At 44.9% G+C, this 19839-nt stretch overlaps 1 protein-coding gene across 5 annotated transcripts in view; it reads left to right on the plus strand.

Annotated features, from left to right (window-relative positions):
* RALGAPB (Ral GTPase activating protein non-catalytic subunit beta) overlaps positions 1–18693 on the plus strand; it is a 64351-nt gene extending 45658 nt beyond the window's left edge. For 4 of the 5 annotated variants that reach the window (XM_027740408.2, XM_027740409.2, XM_027740410.2 and 1 more), the window contains 10 exons: positions 1456–1608; positions 2242–2451; positions 3192–3350; positions 5305–5473; positions 8017–8139; positions 8880–9016; positions 9779–9887; positions 12299–12377; positions 12796–12944; positions 14590–18693. In XM_027740408.2, coding sequence (XP_027596209.1) covers positions 1456–1608; positions 2242–2451; positions 3192–3350; positions 5305–5473; positions 8017–8139; positions 8880–9016; positions 9779–9887; positions 12299–12377; positions 12796–12944; positions 14590–14783 — 1482 coding nt within the window. In that variant the 3' untranslated portion in view covers positions 14784–18693. The remainder of the gene's footprint in view (positions 1–1455; positions 1609–2241; positions 2452–3191; positions 3351–5304; positions 5474–8016; positions 8140–8879; positions 9017–9778; positions 9888–12298; positions 12378–12795; positions 12945–14589) is intronic. The other variant, XM_027740411.2, reaches the window with a different exon arrangement.
* Positions 18694–19839: the final 1146 nt, after the last annotated feature.

Raw genomic sequence — 19839 nt, forward strand, 5'->3', positions numbered from 1 at the left:
GGGCCTTTAGCTGTAGGTAATGTGCCACATCTCTGGTGACTCTTTACCACTCGTGATTAGTATTAACTGCAGGCTGTGAAAGTGCTGTTACCTTCTAGACTTGCTTAGGGGGAGGGGGCATTCTCTTTTTTTTATTTTTTTCTGAAAGCATCTTCTGAAGTGGTGGGTAAGGCACAGTGTATTTAATGTGTAGGCATGAGTGTTGGTGCTGGTTTTCAGGTGTCAGGCAAAGCCCTTGCAGCACAGGGAGCGAAGTCTGGAGGCATGGAATGTGGTGCTGCAGAGAGAACAGCTCTTTAAGCTACAGAGCCTGATGATGCAAAGATGGCTGTAAACCTGCTGTGAAAAAAATTATTCAGATGAACTCTGGAACAGGTCCAGAGAGGAACAGTGGAGGAGAAATACCCCAGTCTCATTTTACACTAAAGTTCCTTACTGCAGTTGTCTAGTGGAGCATGTACTCCTGTTATGAAAATTTCTGTCTGTGAATTTCTCCAAATCTTTAAATTCTTCACATGACCCTTGGTAAAATAAAGGCAATAATGATGTAGCTGAAAAGCGTGTTTGTCAGTCTCAGCTGGAATGTCCACATGAAGCAGCCTTTGGGAAGACCCTCTGGGATGTGTTTGGAGCTGTGCTGTCACTGGAGCTGAGCCCCGTGGCTAAATAGTGTCAGTCCAAGTGTGCTACCTCTTACACCAAAGGACAGGCCATGACTTCACTGCTGAGCTCCTCACTTTTCCAACTTGAAGGCATTCTATAACTTTAATATTAATAGTTTTGCCCTTTTGAAATGTAATTGGTAGTAAATAAATGTATGAAACAGCACTCAAGATGCAATGAAAGGTCTTGCTTGCTTGGACCTTATGCACCTGTAAACCTGCACCTAGATCTTTTGTTGCTCTCCTTGGTAACTTGAAGTTTGGAACTACATACTGGCAGTATAGAACATAATGTAGTAGCCATGTCAGAATTACACCATGATCCATGATGTAAGCCCTTCAGATATTCTGGCAGTGCATTTCCCTCCTGACCCCCACAGCATTGCTGCTCTCCTCGAGGCCTTGGCTTTTTGTGATCATCAGTCAGGAGGGTTGAAATGGAGCTTCTCAAACACTTGCCAGCTTTCACTCAGTACACTTAGAATGGGCTGAAAATAAGATTTGCCATGTAAGCTTGCCATTTTTATTGAGATTTGCAACTGCTTAGAGGTTAGACAGTAAGCAGGGTTCATAGGTTCCAAAATGGGCAGAATTGTCTCTTTTTAAAATTCAGTCACATTTTTAATACAGGTCTATTAGTTTAAAGTACTTAATGTTTTTTTTAATGATCGGTTCGCTAATGGATTAGTGTAGTTCTGGTGGGGAAGGGAGAGGGAATGTTTTTCATCTGCTATAATAAAGTATTGTCTAGTGATACAATACCTGGAATGTAAAAACAATCTTTTTTCGTCAGACATTTGTACCAGAACCTCGACCAGCTCCTAAAAATGATGTTGGATTGAAATACAGTGTGAAACACCGCCCTTTTCCTGAAGAAGTGGACAAGATTCCATTTGTGAAAGCTGACTTGAGTATTCCTGATTTACATGAAATTGTGAATGAGGAAGTAAGTAACTGTCTCTGACTTGATTTTCTTCTTGGGGTTTTTGACTGTTCATGAGTCATGGACTAATGTCTTACTGTAAGTAGTTTTACTCTTTAGCTTGTCTAATTTCATATTAATGGAATAATAACCTCTGCAAATTAATGAAATCTGTGCACTTCTCCAGGAAAATGACAATGCTTTGGATGTGTTTTTTGGGAGACACTGCTCAACATGTTTTAATGCTGATCCTAATACCTTGGTATTGTGGGAAGCAATGACTTGCGTTTTGTTGCTTCTTCTAGAGAAATGGAAAGGGGGAGCTTTTTTGGGACCTCCTGGCAGGAAAAAAGGGAGTGCATGTCTCAAATATTTTAAAGTTTCACAGAGTCTAATGTGTTTGAGTTTCTGTTCACCAGAACAGAGGCCATAGCCCATCATGGATATTTACAACAGCTCTCTTGTGCAAACATGATGTTCAGATGTTCACTTTGTAATGTTGCAAGGTGTTGCTGATAGTGTTTTAGTAACCGTCCTGGCGGTGCGTTGCAGTTGCTGCTGTACCTGTGACTTAGAGCTTTCCTAAGGGCTGGAACTGTTTTCTCTGTTGCTCTTGGTGGTTTTGGTGAAATCAGCAGTTCACGCAATGTTTTCTAGCTCGAAGAGCGACATGAAAAGCTGAGGAATGGCATGGCCCAGCAGATTGTCTTTGAGACTTCCATAGATCAGAAAAGCGAGGAGGAGTGGCGGAAGAAGAGCTTTCCCGATCCGATCACGGAGTGCAAGCCCCCGCCGCCGGCACAGGAGTTCCAGACCGCGCGCCTCTTCCTCTCTCACTTTGGGTTCCTCTCACTAGAGGCATTGAAGGTGATCTTTGTGTGCAGTGGGTGCATAAGCCATCACATTCACACTTGAAATCACTCCCACAGCTTGAGTTAGGTTTTGGAGTGATTTTTGAAGATTTTCTGAACGTGACTGCCGTGGAACTTCTGCTGCAGAGGTGGTTGTGCTGAAGTGGTTTAGTCCTACATAAACACTTGGGGGTACATAGTGGATGTAGAGGTTGCTTTTTAAAGCTGAAATAAGAATTTATAGAGATGATCCATATTCTTAGTTTGAAATTCTTTTAGTTTGAAATTCTATTTTAGTTTGAAATTTGCTTTTCCTTCCAGAAAGCTGTCAACAAAAGTAGATGATTGAGCATTTGCAAAAATGATGTCTGAAAGTGCTCAATATTTTCCATATTATTGGTATTTAGGTTAATATGAAATTGCACATGTGACTATGTGCGTAGCTGTGATGTTTTGAAAGTATCTGCTGCTTTTGTTGTGTGCTCTTCCAGAGCAAAATCTGATGGCTGTTTCACTGGCAAAATACGGTTTTTATTTAATGAGAGTAGAATGCAACAAATTGTCAACCTGTCATGCTTGCTGCTACTCATTTACAGTAACAGGATTATATTGCATCAGAAATTTGTGTATTATTTTGCTCTTAGAAAAGGGAAATGGTCTTTTTATATTTTAATGGATTGCTATTCCAGCCGCAAAGACCTTTCAGTTAAGAAAGATTTTTTTTTTTAAGCTGATGAACTCTTGTCTATTGGACAGGAACCTGCTAACAGTCGTCTACCTCCTCACCTGATTGCACTTGACTCTGCTCTTCCTGGGTTTTTTGATGACCTTGGCTACTTGGATTTACTACCTTGTCGTCCTTTTGATACTGTTTTCATTTTCTACATGAAGGCAGGCCAGAAAACGAGCCAGGAGGTAAGTGAAAGCGTGCCAGCTAGTCTATATTGTCTTGTTTCTAGTAATTTTCAAGTGAGTAAAGCATCACTGCTGGTGATTAGAGTGGAGTGCCAGAACCAGTGTGAGCTACAAGTCACTGCATACTCTCTTCATCTGTAGGTTGAAGTATGTTGCTCACATTTAGGATTATTGTAACACTTTTAATATTTAAAAAAAAATATATATGAAAATATTAATAGTATTTTTATTATCTGTTCTGTCCTTATTGTCCTTATTTGTAGAGTTCAAAGATTCAGATCAGAAAAGCATTTCAGCTTTGTTGGCTCAGCTTGCAGGAAAGGTTGCAGTTTGTTCCAGCAATGTGCAATGTCAAGGTAGTTGGTTTCATTCTAATGTTAAACACATGTTAAAGGAATGAAAAACTTTCTGCAAGTAGGGAAGTATTATTGCTTTGTAAGTCCTTACATTATACTATTTAGATTCAAAGGCAATTAGGTTAATCAGGTTAATTTGTGCAAATCTTAACTGTGATTTCTTTGTGACCTATAAACTTCCTAAGAGGGTTTATGGGCTCATTAGAGAAGTGTTTCTCTAGTACCTTCTCATTCCATTCATAATTCTCCTAGTAAAGAGTAGAAGCAAGATGTCAATTCCTTGTGTCGCTGTGGATGCACAGTGGACAGAACACTGAAGCACCTTCTGCTTCTGTGTGGGACACAATTCATTTCCTGAAACTAGGATCATGCTGTTTGTGATTGTTCAAACTGAAGTTCAGAGTAGCCACTGAACTGTAGTTCAGTGTTTTCACTGAAAATGAAGTGTTTTCATCTGCTAAGTCAGCTGTGAAGCAAGATACACTAGGTTTGCCTTTGAGCTGAGATATGCTCCTGCTGAGCTGGCAGAATGTTTGTTTATATGCTCTTGTGGAGCTCTTATGTCTTCTAAACCACACTTATCCTGTCTTGTTCTGATGCACAGCTATGACTTCAATGTGCTCAGTAATGAGGGTTAATAATGATATTTCAGTGCACTGTGTGTGGTCACTGCTGAACTCTGTACGAGGCACTGGGATGGGATGTCAGGACCATGTGGCTACCTGGAGCCTCCAGCCTGGAAGCTTTTCTTCCACTGCCCATCCCTGCAGTTTCTTCTTTGCTGGGGCCTGTATCCTGGTGTTCTGCCCCTGCACAAACCAAAATCATTGATGCTCCTGACCCAGCACAAATTCCTGCGTGGCCCGGAAAGGATGGATGCATTGTCTGTTCCACCAACCCCAGTGGTTCTGGTACCCAAATCAGAAATCACCCATGTCCCTGTGTGCTGTTTGGTGAAGGGCTCGACTCTCACTTGGTCATAATGAGATAAAAATTGCCATCAGATGTGGAAACATCCCAGATCTCTGTCAGAAGTAGGATTAAAGTGAACAGGACAGTGTGATGTTTGATTAAAGCACACACTCAGTCCTGCTGAAAATTATTTTGGAAAATGTTTCATAATTTAATGTGCTGTGACGCCTGCCCTCTAAATTGCTGTATGTCATGTACAGGTGAGTAGTGAGGAAAATACTTATCTCTGCTAATTTCACCTCAGTTTAATAGTGAAAATTGTCCAGAAAACCCTTGTGTTAACTTTGGTACTAAGGCAGATTCTGCACTGAATGCTCTGTATTTTGTTCCTAATGAGTGGCTGACTCTCAAAATTACCATTTCCAGCAGTTTGATTCACTGTTTTACAGGCTTTGAAAATGCTAGCAGAAAGTCAAGTTGCTTGAATAGGACATGGCCAAGCAGGATGGGAGGATGCTGGGCAGCAGGGAGTAGTGTCCATGTGGAAAGTCTGGGGTTCCGGGCTTGTTCTGTAGCTGTATTTGGGCAAAACCGTGTTGGTGACAAAAAATGTTAATTAAAAAACTATGGAGGAAGAGACTTGTTTCCTGCTCCTCTACCAACATGGTTGCTGCTGGTTGTTTCAGATCCTGAAGAACATGGAGTCTTCCAGAATTGTTCAGCCCCACTTCCTGGAGTTCTTATTGTCTCTTGGCTGGTCTGTTGACGTCGGGAAGCACCCTGGGTGGACTGGTCATGTCTCAACAAGCTGGTCAATCAACAGCTGCAACAGTGATGAAGAGGGACCTGAACAAGGTAAGATGTAGTAAATGCTATAATACTAAATTAAAATGTTTAGGCTCCTTTAGAAGACAATTTAAAATTTCTTTCTCCTGTATACCTGTCTGAGCACTGGCATTTTTTTTTTGGTTTTTTGATAAATGCTGATGTTTACTAGAAAGAAATGTGTAAATGTCTGTATGTTGTTGGGAGGGAGTAGTCTCAGCAAGAAATACCTCCAAGCTATATTTTTAGCAGAGTTGATGAGTCTTTATTATATTATCCCAAACCAGTATTCAGGTGAAATCGGTTGCACATTGTGCTGCATATAGGCTTGAAATATACTGGCATATAGGCTTGAAATACTGTGTGATTCAGTGTTCTGTAAGTAGATTAAAATGGGATATTGACTCATAAGTTAGCCCTGTAGTCATGCTTGGTAGGAAGGAATGAAAACAAGCTGCTGTTTGTAGGTCCCAGAAGTTGGAGCCCACATACAGCTCCTCTGTCCTGCTTCATTGGCTCTGCTGTTTTCCACTAGAGCAGCTCCTCCCCTGGGCTTGTCATGTACCACCCTCTCCCCATTCTGTCACCCAAAATGATCCTCAGGCCAGTGAGTTGCTGTCCCAGGGTGGGAAACTGTGAATTGGGTTAGTTTCTCCCTTGGACAACTTGATCAGATTCCTCAGGAATTGGTAGTGTCTGAGTTGGTTTCAGTGTCACTGCTCTGAGGACCAGGCCTGCTCTTGGTGACCTCCAAAGCTGCAGCCTCTGCTGTGGGCCACCCAAAAGCAGGGAACAGGCTGGTCCCAGCTCCTTCATTGTCCTTGACCTTATGTTTGCATTAGATGTGACACTGTTACAGCTGCAGGTGCGTAAGCAGCACTTGCTCTGCTGTCCTGTCACTGTACCTTAGGAATGCCCTTCACCAGCTGAAGGCTTGTCCCTTCAGTTATGGAATAAAATACAAACCATCAAAGGCCAGAAATGCTGGGGAGAGGTTAGAGAACAGGCATGGCTTTCTCTGAGCAAGTTAGAATGGGTTACAGAATTACCAGGTCTGGGTTTAATTTCGCAGTAAGGCCAGGGTCAGAATGTGCTTTCCTCAGAGGCGGAGCCCTCTCCGCTCCCTTGGCAGTGGATTTGTCAGTGTGACTGTGCAGAAGGCAGTGCCCTGAATTAGTGGGGGACCTGGTTTGATGTGGGCTTTTTAACTTGGATTTTTTTCAGCCATTTGAATGGGATCACAGACCACCAAATAGCTGAATTAATTCAACTAACGGGGGAAGAAGGAACCCAAAAGGCATTCAGAAATAGAAGAGAGAGACGGCAGGTTACTACTGATCTGGTTCTGCTGAGGAAGAGTGGGAGCACAAGTCTGATGAGGAATGGCTGAGGGAGCTGGGGGGGGCTCAGCTGGAGAAAAAGAGGCTCAGGGGGCACCTTCTGACTCTGCAACTCCGTGACAGGAGGAGGGAGCCAGGTCGGGTTCAGTATCTTCTCCCAGGTAACAAGTGACAGGACGAGAGGAAATGTCCTCAAGTTGTGAAGGGTTGTCCAGGTGCCCAGGACAGTAGTGGAATAACCATCCCTGCAGGGATGTGGCCCTTGGGGACATGGGTTAGAGGTGGGCTTGGCAGTGGTGAGTTGACAGTTGGACTTGATGATCTTGGAGATCTTCTCCAACCTACATGATTCTGTGATTCTAGAATAGCTTCCAGCGAGTTGTGATTAAAATAATTTCTTGGACATGTTTCCCTGCACACCTCCAAAAGCAAAGAAGTTCTTAAACAGTTGGGTTTGGGTTGTGGTGCTGTTCCCTGGGAGCTGTGTGCTGGAGATGTGGGAACATTTCCCTGATGGTGAAGCATGGCTTGGAGTCTTTGGTGTGGCTCTGGCCACTTCTCTGTCAGCGTGCTGAATTTCACTGCTCCACTGGCTTTGCTGAGGCAGCTATCCCAGGAACCCTTCTGTAAACTGGAACAGAGAAGTAATTCATTTCAAAGTCCTTGCTAGTCTTTCTGGAGGTGACATGGGGAAGGAAAAGAGGGGAGTGAGGTTCTTTCTGTATTTGAAGGCCTCTATTGGCCAGCTGTGACAAAGGAATCAGTAGGAGGTCAGAATGAGGAGCCTCCTTGCATGGATTGTAGCCAGATCTTAGTTTCTTGACAGAGAAAATACTGAGGAGAGTCTGTAGAAACTGGTTTGAATTCTAGAATAGTATCAGATTGGAGTTATAAATGTTGGAATCCTTTGGGAATGGAATGACTAACTGAATGATCCTGCTAGAGGGAATGCTCAGAAATAGATAGTAGGTATATTCTTGTAGTAGATGTGCTTACTAGAATACTAGGAAATAAGGAATCCAGTACATTGGAAATGTGTTCAACATAAAGCCATTCCCAACCCAAAATGCCTTTTCCTTCAAAAAAGCAAAAACATTTATCTGAGAAGAGTGGTTAGCCATGAGATGTGACTGTGAAATCCTTTAATTTTAAAATGAGATTTGCATGATTTTTTCTCATTGATTGCACCTTGTGCTTCCTTCTGGCCAAACTGTCCTTTTCTGTCCATTTTAGATGATCTAATTATCTCAGAAGATGTTGGGGCGAGTATCTTCAACGGGCAGAAGAAGGTGCTGTACTATGCAGATGCTCTGACAGAAATCGCCTTTGTTGTCCCGTCACCAGTGGAGTCCCTGAGTAAGATTTCTCTGTACATGCTCTTCACAAAAATGAAACCAACATTTTTTGTTAGAGAGCTTTTTCAGAAGCAAAACCTTAATAAGCTACCTAGTAGTGTGTTTAGCAAGACTCTTGTCAGAAAGCTATGGACATTTAAATTACAGCATCCTAGTCCTTAGACTCCTTCCTGAGGAGGCATCTGTTCTGAGCCCCTCTTTCTCAGTGTGAGATGATCAGTAGATGCCCAGGGGTGCACAGCAGTTTTGCTGTTATGTGAGTGTGTTACACTGGACCTGTGGTTCACCAGCAACTGGTGATGTGTGGTTTTTTTTTTCCCTTTTCCTGTCAGTGATGTGCTCCTGCAGCACATGGAGGAGCATGTGCACCACTGCTAGGTAGGGAAGCAACAGGTTTCATGGCATCCTTGAGACACTAAAACTGATGTGCAAAAGTTACCTGGAATAAAAGGGTTGTAGACATATGAAGGAGGAGACTGTATTCTGCAGAAAATTGCTGGGACACTGGTGAATCCATAGGGAATGCTTTAATTGCAGTCTGTTTCTGGAATAATTGGCAGTTGTTGTCTCCTGACTCCTCTTCCTGCTTATAGGTGCTATGGTGGCTTGGCCATACATCTATGTATATTTAGTTTCAAAAGCCTTACACATTTTTTAGTTTCAAAATTGTACACATGATGACAGTAAAGTTTTTTTGGCAGAAGAGTAGACAAAACCCACCTTCTTTCTTCTGACCTACAGCTGACTCACTGGAAAGCAGTGTCTCTGACCAAGAAAGTGACTCCAACATGGATCTGCTGCCAGGAATATTGAAGCAGCAGCCTCTGACACTTGAACTCTTCCCCAACCATACAGACAATCTTAATCCCTCCCAGCGGGTAAGGCAAAACTTGCATTGAAAAATGGCTATTTTTTTTCTTTTTCTCTCAAGAAGCACACTGGCAATGCTGCAGGATTTTTCATAGTATATGATTTGGTTTCCTGGGATGTAGAACTCCTTGTTCCTTGCCATTAATCTTTGTCCGCTTTGGTCCTGCCAGAATTTGCACCTACAGTAGGAGATTGTGAGACTACATTACAAATATAAAACTTAGGCATGCTAAGTAGCAATACTCTGCATCCTGAAATGCGTGCAGGAAAAAGTATATGCAGTAGTTACAGAGTAATTAAGATGCAAATCCATGCTTGGAAACTGAGGATGGATAGATGTGAACACTTTTCCTACCTGCCCAGTTTAAAACAGCGTGTCAGTTGTGTCTGAAGTACCAGATGTGAAGCTGCTTTTGTACAAAGCAGAAAAACATGAACTGCTGTATCTGTAAGCAAAGGATTCACAACTGTTGATTGCCTGTTTAGAATTCACTTCCAAATGTATATTTAGGTACTGATTTAAGGTCTTTGAGAACATTAAGAAAAAATTTAAATTGATGCAAGATTGAATGTATTAATTTGGGTTGAATATAAGTAGTGTGGAGACCCAGATTGCAGCGGGTAGTTCCAGCACAGCTGCCCTGACTCGAGAGCTGGTAGAGCTTGTACCTGGCTGAGATGTGCATGACTGGGGAGCAGCTGGGAAATACTCGTTGGCTGCATTACTGGACTCATGACGTTTGTAAATGTTACCCTTGTGTTCAAAACAGCTCAGTCCTACTTCCAGATCCAAGAGGATGCCTCAGGGCCGGACCATTCCACCGATGGGACCTGAAACCAAAGTGTATGTGGTCTGGGTGGAACGTTACGATGATATCGGTGCGTACAAGTTCTTACTGTTCACTGAAGTAACAACAGAGCAGGAACCAGAGAAAAAACTGTTCCCTTCTTTTATCGAATGCTAGATCATGAAACCACAGACTGGTTTGGGTTGGAAGGGACCTTTAAAGGTCATTTAGTACAAGCCCCCTGTCATGCTCAGGGACACCTTCCACTAGATGGGGTTGCTCCAAGCCCCATCCAACCTGACCTTGGACATTTCCAGGGTTGGGGCAGCCACAGTGTCTCTGGCCAGCCTTTACCAGGGCCTCACCACCCTCACAATAAAAATAAATCCTTATTAATGTCTGTAACATTACTTCTAAGATTCTGAATCATTTTTCTGATATTTGAATGGCAATCCATGGGGTGTAGATGAATCAGTAGCATATGTAGGTCTGAAGTTCCCTTTAGCTCTGGCAGTACCTGTGAAATGCTGTCATGAACCTTCTTAAGCTCAGCACACAATGCAGTGTGCCTCCCTTCTTTTGAGTTCCCCTCAGTTGCTGTCTCCTCAGGGTGAATGTGGTTTCCTTTAACAAAAATGGCTTCTGACACCTGCTGCTTCTGTGCTGAAGGGATCATCACCCTCCTTGGTTTGGTGGTACCTTTGAAACTCTCCGTGTTCTCTCTCAGGAGAGGGCTTGTTTGCTCTGCACTCAAGGTGCCTGTCCCATGCTGTGCATCCCAGTTCCCTTCCTGCCCTGTTGCTCAGGCAGGGTCCTGCTCCTGCTGCAACTTCATGTTTCTTAGTTTGGTGGTTCCTCTCTTACTCTGGGTAGTGGCTGGTCTGGCAGAGCCCCAGCTTTGCTCATCCTGTTACAGCCGTGGCGTGGCCATGGTGGGCAACTGGCTCTAGGTTTGAGGAGTCCTTCGTCCCCAAGAGCTTTTTGTGTGCTGGTTCCAAGCCACGGCCTGGCCTCAGCGCTGTGCGAGAGTCTCTCTGCACTGACCCAGCTTAGCAGTGCCTGCAACGCAGGCCAGTAACCGATGCTTTACAGTCCTTGATTTCTAATCCTGGTTCTCAGTCTGGCAGTAAGGGTGGACATTAATTAAGCCCTTAGCTCCTTCCAGAGTAAAGCCAACAAGAGAGTGGGAGCGATCAAGAGGAAGCTTCCTGTGAAGTGTAGATGTAAATTGTCAGGAAGACCACCTTGTCCACAGCACATCCCTCAGAGCCTTACTGGGATCAGGAGAGACAGCAGGTTCTGCAGCATCATTTCCTTATCCGGACGTGGGCCCAGAGGGTGTTCCTTTTATCTTCAGGAGTCCCTCGCCCACTTCAGTTTCCAAACTGGTGTCCCTGACCCACTTCCTTCTTGGATGGCAGCTAAAGCCAACTCACTGCAGAGGCAGCAACTGTGCCACACAGGCATGTTTCTGCTTGGCTGCTTCTTTCAGCAGCCGTAGGAATCTCCCAGAGTTCTGGGCCTGGAGCTGAAGAAATGAGTTTGTGAGCCTCAGTAAGCGTGGCAGTTGGATGGGGGGAGGGGGAGCTCTTGGAAGTGGCTCCTAGCCCAGGGGCTTTGCCATATGCTCCTTATGTTCTTGGCTTTTGCCTTATGCTTCTTGCATATCTTAGAGTCTGGACAGTGGAAAAGCTGTCACTTTTTAGTCAAGGGTATCACTCCAGTGCCAACTGCCTGCCCTCCCTCTTGCTCTGTCTCAGAGTGTTTCCATGGCTCCCCATGCTCTCCCTCTCTTGCTCCAGCTGTTGAGTACCCAGCTCTCATGGCAAAATCTGGGTTTGGACCTTAGACTCTTTCTGTCGAAGCACTGTCCTGCTGCCCAGACTGGACTTTTGTGAATGACCCTCAACATCTGTCAACCTAACAAGGAAGTGCCAAATCCCCTTCCAGGCATTCAGGTTCTTGCTTCCTCCTCCTGCACCTTCATTATCCAGTCCTTGTTACCAAGTGCATGGCAGCAGAGTTGTAGGTTATGGTAGGGATCTGGGGAGCTTGGATTTGAGGAAGGATAGTGTGTTTGTGGGAGCAGGGCTCAAGAGAACTGTAGGTGTGAGCAGTGGCATTGTTTGACATTCTTAGCGCTGTTCTTGAGGCTGATTGCTTGTGGATGGGTGGAGATACTGTGAATAATAATTTGAAAGCTCTTTTTGTAATTGAAGTAGTTCATCTCATTCCTGCTTTCAGAGTTCCTCTAGAGATTTTGACCTTTGAGAGAATGGAGGATCTGGGACCTCCTCTGTTGAGTGCAGGTGGCTGAGGTGTGTCTGTACACTCCAATGAATGCTTAAACTTAAAGACACTACCATGTAAGAGCATCCATGGTATAAATGCTTGAGGGCTGTGTGGATTTGACTGATGATAAATAATTTTTCCCTGCATGCACACAAAAAAAATCAAAAACCGAAGTAGATAAACTTTATTTGGTGCATGCTGTTCTTACAGAAAACTTCCCCCTCCCTGATCTGGTGTCTGAGACAAGCACTGGTGTGGAAACCACAGCCAATAGTAGCACTTCCCTGAGGTAAGACTGCTCTTATTTTCATTATTTTTCTTGATTCCTCAGTGGACCTTTTTTGGTAGAAAACATGAAAGAGCTTTTCATATCACTGTAGATAAAACATAAATTAGGGAACAGAAAATGTGTCGTTTTATCTGAGTCTGTGATGAGCCTCCCTCCTGATTCACTCCCTGGTGAGGTGGTTAGTGCTGTGTACGGATTGTGCCCAGGCTGCAGGGCTCTCCAGCCTATGGAGACAGGAGATCATAGGCACAGTACAACTGATGGAGCCCTCCTAAGGTCCAGAGCATACCCCAGGATCCTGCTGCCTTAGCCATGAGGCATTTTTTAACTTTAACACTTGAAGTGGACATTTTTCTTCTATAGATTAATTGCAACAGTGCTGTAAAACTGATTTAACAGTTCTGGTTTTTCTCTTAAGATCTACCACTCCTGAGAAGGAAGTTCCTGTGATCTTCATCCATCCTTTAAACACTGGCTTATTCAGGATAAAACTACAAGGAGCAACTGGGAAATTCAACATGGTTATCCCACTGGTGGATGGAATGATAGTCAGCAGGAGAGCTCTTGGTAAGCTAAAGGGTTTTAGGAAGGCTCATGTTTTTATTTTATTTCTTTTTAATCATAATATATCTGCAAAATACGTGGTCTGGAATCTTTCCTTGGAAAAAGTGTTGGGCATGGCAGAACAAACAAAAGCCATGGTTTTGCAGCAGCGGCAGGAGCAGGAACAGCAGAGGGAGCAGGAGGGCAGTGCTTGGCTGCCAGCACAGCAGGAGAGAGGAGCTGGGCTGGAGATTGGAGTGGGGCCTCTTCTTTACATAGGAGAGATCCCAAATGTGACCTAACGTTTGCATGGAGAACCAAGGTGTACCAGAGGGTACTGCTGAATTTTTGGCTGTGCTGGCATGCTGTGTGTTCCTTCTGGTTCAGAAGCCAGGTAGGGGTTAAAACCACAGCAGCTGAAGATTTTTTAACGTGTTCAGTAAAAATACCATGCAGGCATGTGTTAACAGGGTGTGTGTTCACTGCCTCTTCCTCTGTTCCTGGGTGGATTCATGGATCTATCTTGGTATTGGTGCTACTTAGCTTCAGCAACTGGAAGTCTCACCCAGTGAGAGCAGTTCATGGGACAGAGCAAAATGAACTAATGGGCATTAGAATACCTGTACCTGCCCATAAAACTTTGTAGGAGATGACTTTCAGGTTCTGGGGTTTGCATGCTTAATTCAGCACTGGGGAAATTAAAGCCAGACTGAGCCCTAAATAACATTTATAAATTCAGCTGATGACAGTGGCTTTTACTGAAAAAGAATCAGGTGTGTTTTCCTAGAGTTGGGTTTGTTTTTCAGCTGCATCAGGACTGTTAATATAGTGAAATTTGTTGTCTCTGAGTTCAGCAGCTGTGGTTTGTATGCAGTCAGGAATTAAGTCCTCTAAATAAGGAAGACTGTTTCTGCCTGTAAGGAAGAGCTTGTGAAACAGCAAAGGGGGTAAGGGACACTTACTTCCTTAGAGACATATGAATTTCATTTCAAAATAAAATAAGATAAAGTTCACTGCCAGTTTTGGCCAAATGCTACTGCTTCTGTTCCCCACCTCCTTCTTCCTCCACATCCAGCAGTGTGAGTTACAGAGAGGTGAAAGCAGTGGCAAGGCAGTGAGGGGAAGAGAAACCAGTGCCAGCCACAACCCAGCAGGTCTTTTCTCATCCCCTTTCCAAGTGGGAGACTGCAATTTCTACTGGAAAAAAGTACTGACAGGCACTTGTTTCACTCTCAGGGCTCCCCTGGCATTACCTGGTGTGACCTTGGGCCCCCCAAGCTCCGATGTCCCCCTGTGGTGTGGTCAGGGCTGTGGCACTGCGACTCTTATATTGGCTGCCCTGGATTCTTTGCCCTCTTGTCCCAAGGGTGCTGTTGCAGGCAGCTGCTTGCCTCTGGCAAAGCTGAGAAATCCTTCTCCTCCTCCAGCCAGTTTTGGGTACTACAGAGTGAGTCCCTTCCTTCCTTTTTCCCAGTGAATGTCCTTGCAGGCCTAGGGACCATGGCTGTCTGTTATCACTTGCTCATGGAGAAAAGTCCTTGACTTGGTGGTGCTGAACATCTCCCCTGGGTTTAGATGGGACAGACCCCAAAATTGTCTTTAGCTGGGAAGCCAGCAAAGGGGCACAGGCTTGAATTTAAACTTGATTCAAATGTTGTTTCTTTTTCAGGTTTCTTAGTGAGGCAGACAGTAATAAATATTTGTCGGAGAAAGAGGCTGGAAAGTGATTCCTACAACCCCCCCCATGTCCGCCGAAAACAGAAAATAGCAGATATTGTCAATAAATACCGGAACAGGCAGCTGGAGCCGGAGTTTTATACCTCACTTTTCCAGGAGGTTGGGCTCAAGAACTGCAACCCCTAGGTCACTATCCTTCCAGGACAATTAGATCAGAGCTTGGTGGCTACACTAATGAAAACAGTTAAATAACAACAACAAATTTCCTCAGCCCTCTGGAATTCAGGAAATCATGTTCTAGCACAAGTCAGCAGATACCATGTGGGAGGAATGAGAAATGAATCCAAAACATTGCAGTTGGGATATTGACTTAATTCACCTACCCTCAAAAGATTACTGAATTCCAGTCTTCCTGGATGCTAGCAACATAATCTCTTCACCTAGTCATCCATTCCAGACTAATTAGGAACTGTATGTGTCTCACTCTGAGGGGAAAACAATCAAAGTAAAGCCATCTCTGCATATGAGGATGGAAAACAGAATACAAACAAACCTGCCATCAAACACCTTGCTGCACCCACATGTCCAAGGGGAAGGGAGCAGGATCTCTCCTTGGGGGAGAAATCTGTTTCAGAGCATTAACTATCCCTGCAAGAACTTCGAAGACATGTTCAGTCCCCCTTCAGCGCTCAACAGAAGATCCTTCACTGCTTGTAATCCATTTGTGTACCAAAAGCAAGAAGAGGGAGATTGCTTGGAAACACCAGGCCCTGAAATCCAAAGCCCAGATGCTGTGTGTGGCCATTCCCTCCAGGGCTGGGAGTGAGTCCATCTGCATGAGATTTGTCCTGCTGACAACAACCACCACTTGAATTAACTGACTTTCCAACAGGATTTGTTACTGGATAGAAGCTTTTGGTTATATAAAAGCAAGGTTATGACTTTCAGGTCTGTTGCAAAATGTCACATTTAATTTCAGTAGCTTGATTTTTATTTTTTTAAATTTTTTTTTATGCAACTACTTAATTTATTTTGAAGTGTCTGTATCACCTACTCACCATTTCCATAAAAAGTATAAACATCACTTGCCTTCCTTCCATTAGATTGAAATCTGAGATTCCAGGGCTGCCTCCTCCTTGTTATTTATAGCATGAGCAGTTTTCGCAGCTTCTACAACACTTTTCAGAAGCTCCTGTTAAACAGACTAAAACAACTTGAAAAGAAAATTCAAGAGTTCTTCTTTTTCCCCATTAACTGCAATTCCATGAAAGCACCTTTGGAGTTATAACTTCAGATTGTTTTAAGTCTCCTGTACGGTCTCACACTTGGCAGCAGTGCTTCCCTTCCACCTAGGTCAGGAGTTTTTGTTTTCAGCCTGTGGATTTGACGTGTTCAGGACTCGAAGGATGTGCTGGGAAAAGGTGTTTACAGCTCTGGGTGTGACACTGGGGATCTCAGAGGTGCCGTGGGCGCTGGCAGCCTTGGGAGCACCCTCTATCTCCCCGCACATCCCAGCTGGTGTTGCAGCAATGGATCATGGCTGGCACTCCTGGGGAGGTGCAGCCTCTGGTCACTGGCAGCAGCAAAGGTCCTTACCCTTCCAGCACCAGGTAATGGAAGAGGATGACTGTGAGCAGAAATTTGGGGAGCTCCTCACGTTATTTCGAAAGTGGTTTTTATTAGCCATGCTGTGCATTGCTGTGCATTGCAGTGATACCTGTCAGGCGCTGAATTTTGATATTTCAGAGTTACTTTTTGCAACAGTTCTGACCTGAAGCAGTCTTAATTGTTTCATTAGCTGCCAAGGACAGACCTTGCTCTCAGCTTTCCATGTGGTTTTTCACAAAGAGATCATGGAAACACAGGCCCCTAAAAATACATGTGAAAGGACTTTCAGGTTATCAACCAAGCAGATTTTAGGCAACGTGTGCTTGTTGAAAGGGACAAGTGCACTGACTTCTTAACTCAGGAGCTCTGTAATTTGATCCAGATGAATCAATAGTGAAAAAATGAAGCCACCCGAAGAAAACTCCTGCAGCAGGAAGCACACTCCGTGCTGCCCACGTGGCACATGGCAGGAGGAGCCCTAAGGCAGCATTTGGGTGCATTGGCCAAGATGTGCAGGGAACCTTGGACAGCCTCATTCCTCTGCCAAACTCCTGCCAGCAGCAATTTAATGCACGGACACTAAATTTACCCACACTGTGTATGTACCTATTGGATCCAGTTAATGGCCAAACACACTTTAGTCCGCTGGTTTAAGAGGCATAAGCGATGCATGTGTAACCAATAAACATCCTGAGCAACCCCGTGTCTGCACATCAGTAGCATACCAGCAACCCCCATCCTGCAGCAGAGTGTTACACAGGCTGGGTGCAGCACTGAGCTGCACCACGAGCTGCTGTCAGGCTGCACCCAGGAACGCAGGGATGGGCATCTGGGGAAACCCTCCGTGGGTTCTGGCAAGGCCAAGAGTGTCAGCTGGATTGCCTGAAGATTTACTTTTTAAAAAAGGCCTGTGCTTGGCTGGAGGGTCGTCTTCAGTCTGTTTCCATGTTCATCTGAGGCATGGGGTTGGCACCCATGGGAGCAGGAACAGCCATGAGAGCAATGGGACTTGGCAGAGCTCTGGAAAAAAGGGAACTTGGGCACGTTTTGGCTGCTCCAGTGCTGGGGGACGGGCGTTTAGACCCTGTGTCAGATGAGCTGTAGAACCAGCTGGTGAGCAGGTCACGAGCTGGCAGGGGGCATGGCTGTAGGTGGTGGATTCACTCTCTGGAAAGGTGAGCCTTCAGGACAGGCCCAGTGCAGTATAAAAACATTGTGATGCAGAAATGCGCTGCCTTTCCCCAGGGTTTGGATGCTGGTGGCAGCAGTGGGCACCCTGGGTAGAGCTGTGCTACTGGAGGGTGCCTGCAGGGACTGTCCCTCCTTCTCCTGTGTGTGTGTAGCTCTCAGGCTTCATAACAAAATGCATACCACCAATTTGGGAATTATATCCAGCTCCTGTTGAAGTCTGGCCCAAACTAATGGCTTCAGGTAGTCCAGAGTACAGCCTTGAGAGTTTTTCCCTTAAAGTGTCAGAGCAAATGGTGTTTATTTCCATGGCATTTGCAAGAGTTAGACAAGAATCCAGAGGGGTTTTTTACATCACAAACTGCTGCTGGGGGGTTTTGATTTGATGCTTGAGTGGTCTGGGTCAGTGTCCCTGTCCAGCAGAGGTGACAAGCACTGACCCCCTCACTGACCTGCGTGTAGGTGGCACTGAGCTGCAAGTGTTCCACAAGAACTAAACTGAGACTCTCTCTTTTCATCCAACCTTTCAGTTTGGGGTCATAATTCTGTTTTAACAGAGCAGGAAGGGTGACCACCATCACCTTGTTACAGAGTGTTGGAATTATAGAAATTTTAGTACCTTAATAGAGATTCTTTTAAAGAAAAGCATTTCTTTTAAAGCTAATTTTAAAAAGGCATTAGAACCTTACAGCAGGCAGGAGAAGGGGAGGACAGTGCCTGTAGAAATTCGGATGTCTGTGGGTAGCAGTGTGTGCAAGGCCATAGGGAGGAGCAGCCCTGGCTGCCCCTGGGCTGTGTGTGCTGGGTTCTCCATAGGTCACAGTGTTTCCTTCCACGGGGTTCTGAATGCCCAGGAAGAGGAGAGAACTAAATTTCAGCCTCACAGACAAATTTTATGCTATTTCATGATTGTGTGATTGAGTGATGTCTCTGAAGGCAAACACAGCCCTTTTCCCCATGGGTTTAGCAGGAGCAATTAGAAGTGAGGATGCCAGATATCATGTGCTTCAATCATAGACAATTTATATGAATACCTGTATGTTGCCAAGACATGAACTTTTTGTTCTTATTGTATTTTTCTGTAAATATTCCTGGCGCTAAGTTGTAAAGTAAAGGCAAAATGTAAATATGAAGATGTGAACTATGTTCCCTTGTCTCTAGTACTTTATCTCTTATTTGTTTAGGGAAGGCACACAAAGGCTTGTTTGTATTTATGCCAATTCTTTGTCCAGGAGAAACACATCAAATATTGAATGTAACACAATTAGTCCAATAAATTTTAAAGATTCTTATCTAGTAACTTTGCACTAGTCAATTTTTAATATTTTCAAAGCTTTGGTTGAAATTCTCCAGAGTTGTTTCCCAGGGCAGTAGCAGACAGAGGCAGCAGAATTGCACACCCTCTCCACCACAGTCGCTCTGAGAACAGCACACTGGTTTCTAGAGAGGGAAATCACATGGCATCTCAACAGCATGGGGAATGACAATGTGGAAAAACAGCTGTTGAAGGGGGATGGGTGTTCCTGCAATGCCAGTGTTCTCTGGTCACTCCATGTCTGCTTCCCATCTCGGGTGTGGGCCCCCCATGGCACAGCTGCTCCAGGCACCTGCCAGCAGGACAGGGAGGCTGCTGGGATAAAGCCACGTGCTTCAGGTGTGGCATGGAGTTCTGTGAGTGTGAGGGATGGCTCTGCTGTCCAGGCAGATGGGGGAGAAGGGCTGTGACTTCCCAGGTTTGCATTTGGAGAGGAGCTGGGCAGCAGTGAGAGAGGGCGATGTGCCCAGCGAGCCCTGGGGAACTGGGATGGCTTCAGGAGGCCTGGGGTAGTGTCAGAGACTGAAACAGCTAATGATTTATGCATTCTGGGAGACTTCTACAGGCTTTTGACTTTCTGGTGGGCAACTGGGCCCATCCCCCCCCCTCCTTCAGTGCAGAAGATGTCAAGACCCGAAAAGGCGGGAAGAGCTGAGTTTGCCACGCCCTCCTCGTGGACTCCGCGCCAAAACAGGGGGCGCCAACCTATGGGGACGGCTCCCCGCCCTGGGGGAGGTGCTAAGTATATGGATTTTGACTGGTGACTTTGGGGTTTTGGCGGGGGTTTTTGCTTTTCCTTCTCCCCCCACCGCCTGCGGATCAAGACATCGCTGGATCCAGTGGGCGGTGATTATCTCATCTTCTTTTTTTTTCTTGCTCTCCCTTACTCTCACCCTGTCTTTCTCTCCCCTATGCATTTTTCTCCTCCCTAGAAAGGTTACAGCACCCGAAAATGTTAACTTACCTACTGATTCAAAATTGTTAAAATAAATCTTATCCATATATGTTTTCATACACCGATTATTTAGTGTTGTTTCGCTGTAATCCACCCCAAAGGAATTTTTGATGGAACCTGAGTTACCCCCCTCTCCCCTTTTCCTGGGGCGGGTCGTAACATTTTTGGCGTAGTCG

The sequence above is a fragment of the Pipra filicauda genome, unplaced genomic scaffold (genome assembly GCF_003945595.2).
Source record: "Pipra filicauda isolate LSUMZ 115617 unplaced genomic scaffold, ASM394559v2 scaffold561_size491250_pilon, whole genome shotgun sequence".
In the NCBI taxonomy this organism is placed as follows: domain Eukaryota; kingdom Metazoa; phylum Chordata; class Aves; order Passeriformes; family Pipridae; genus Pipra; species Pipra filicauda.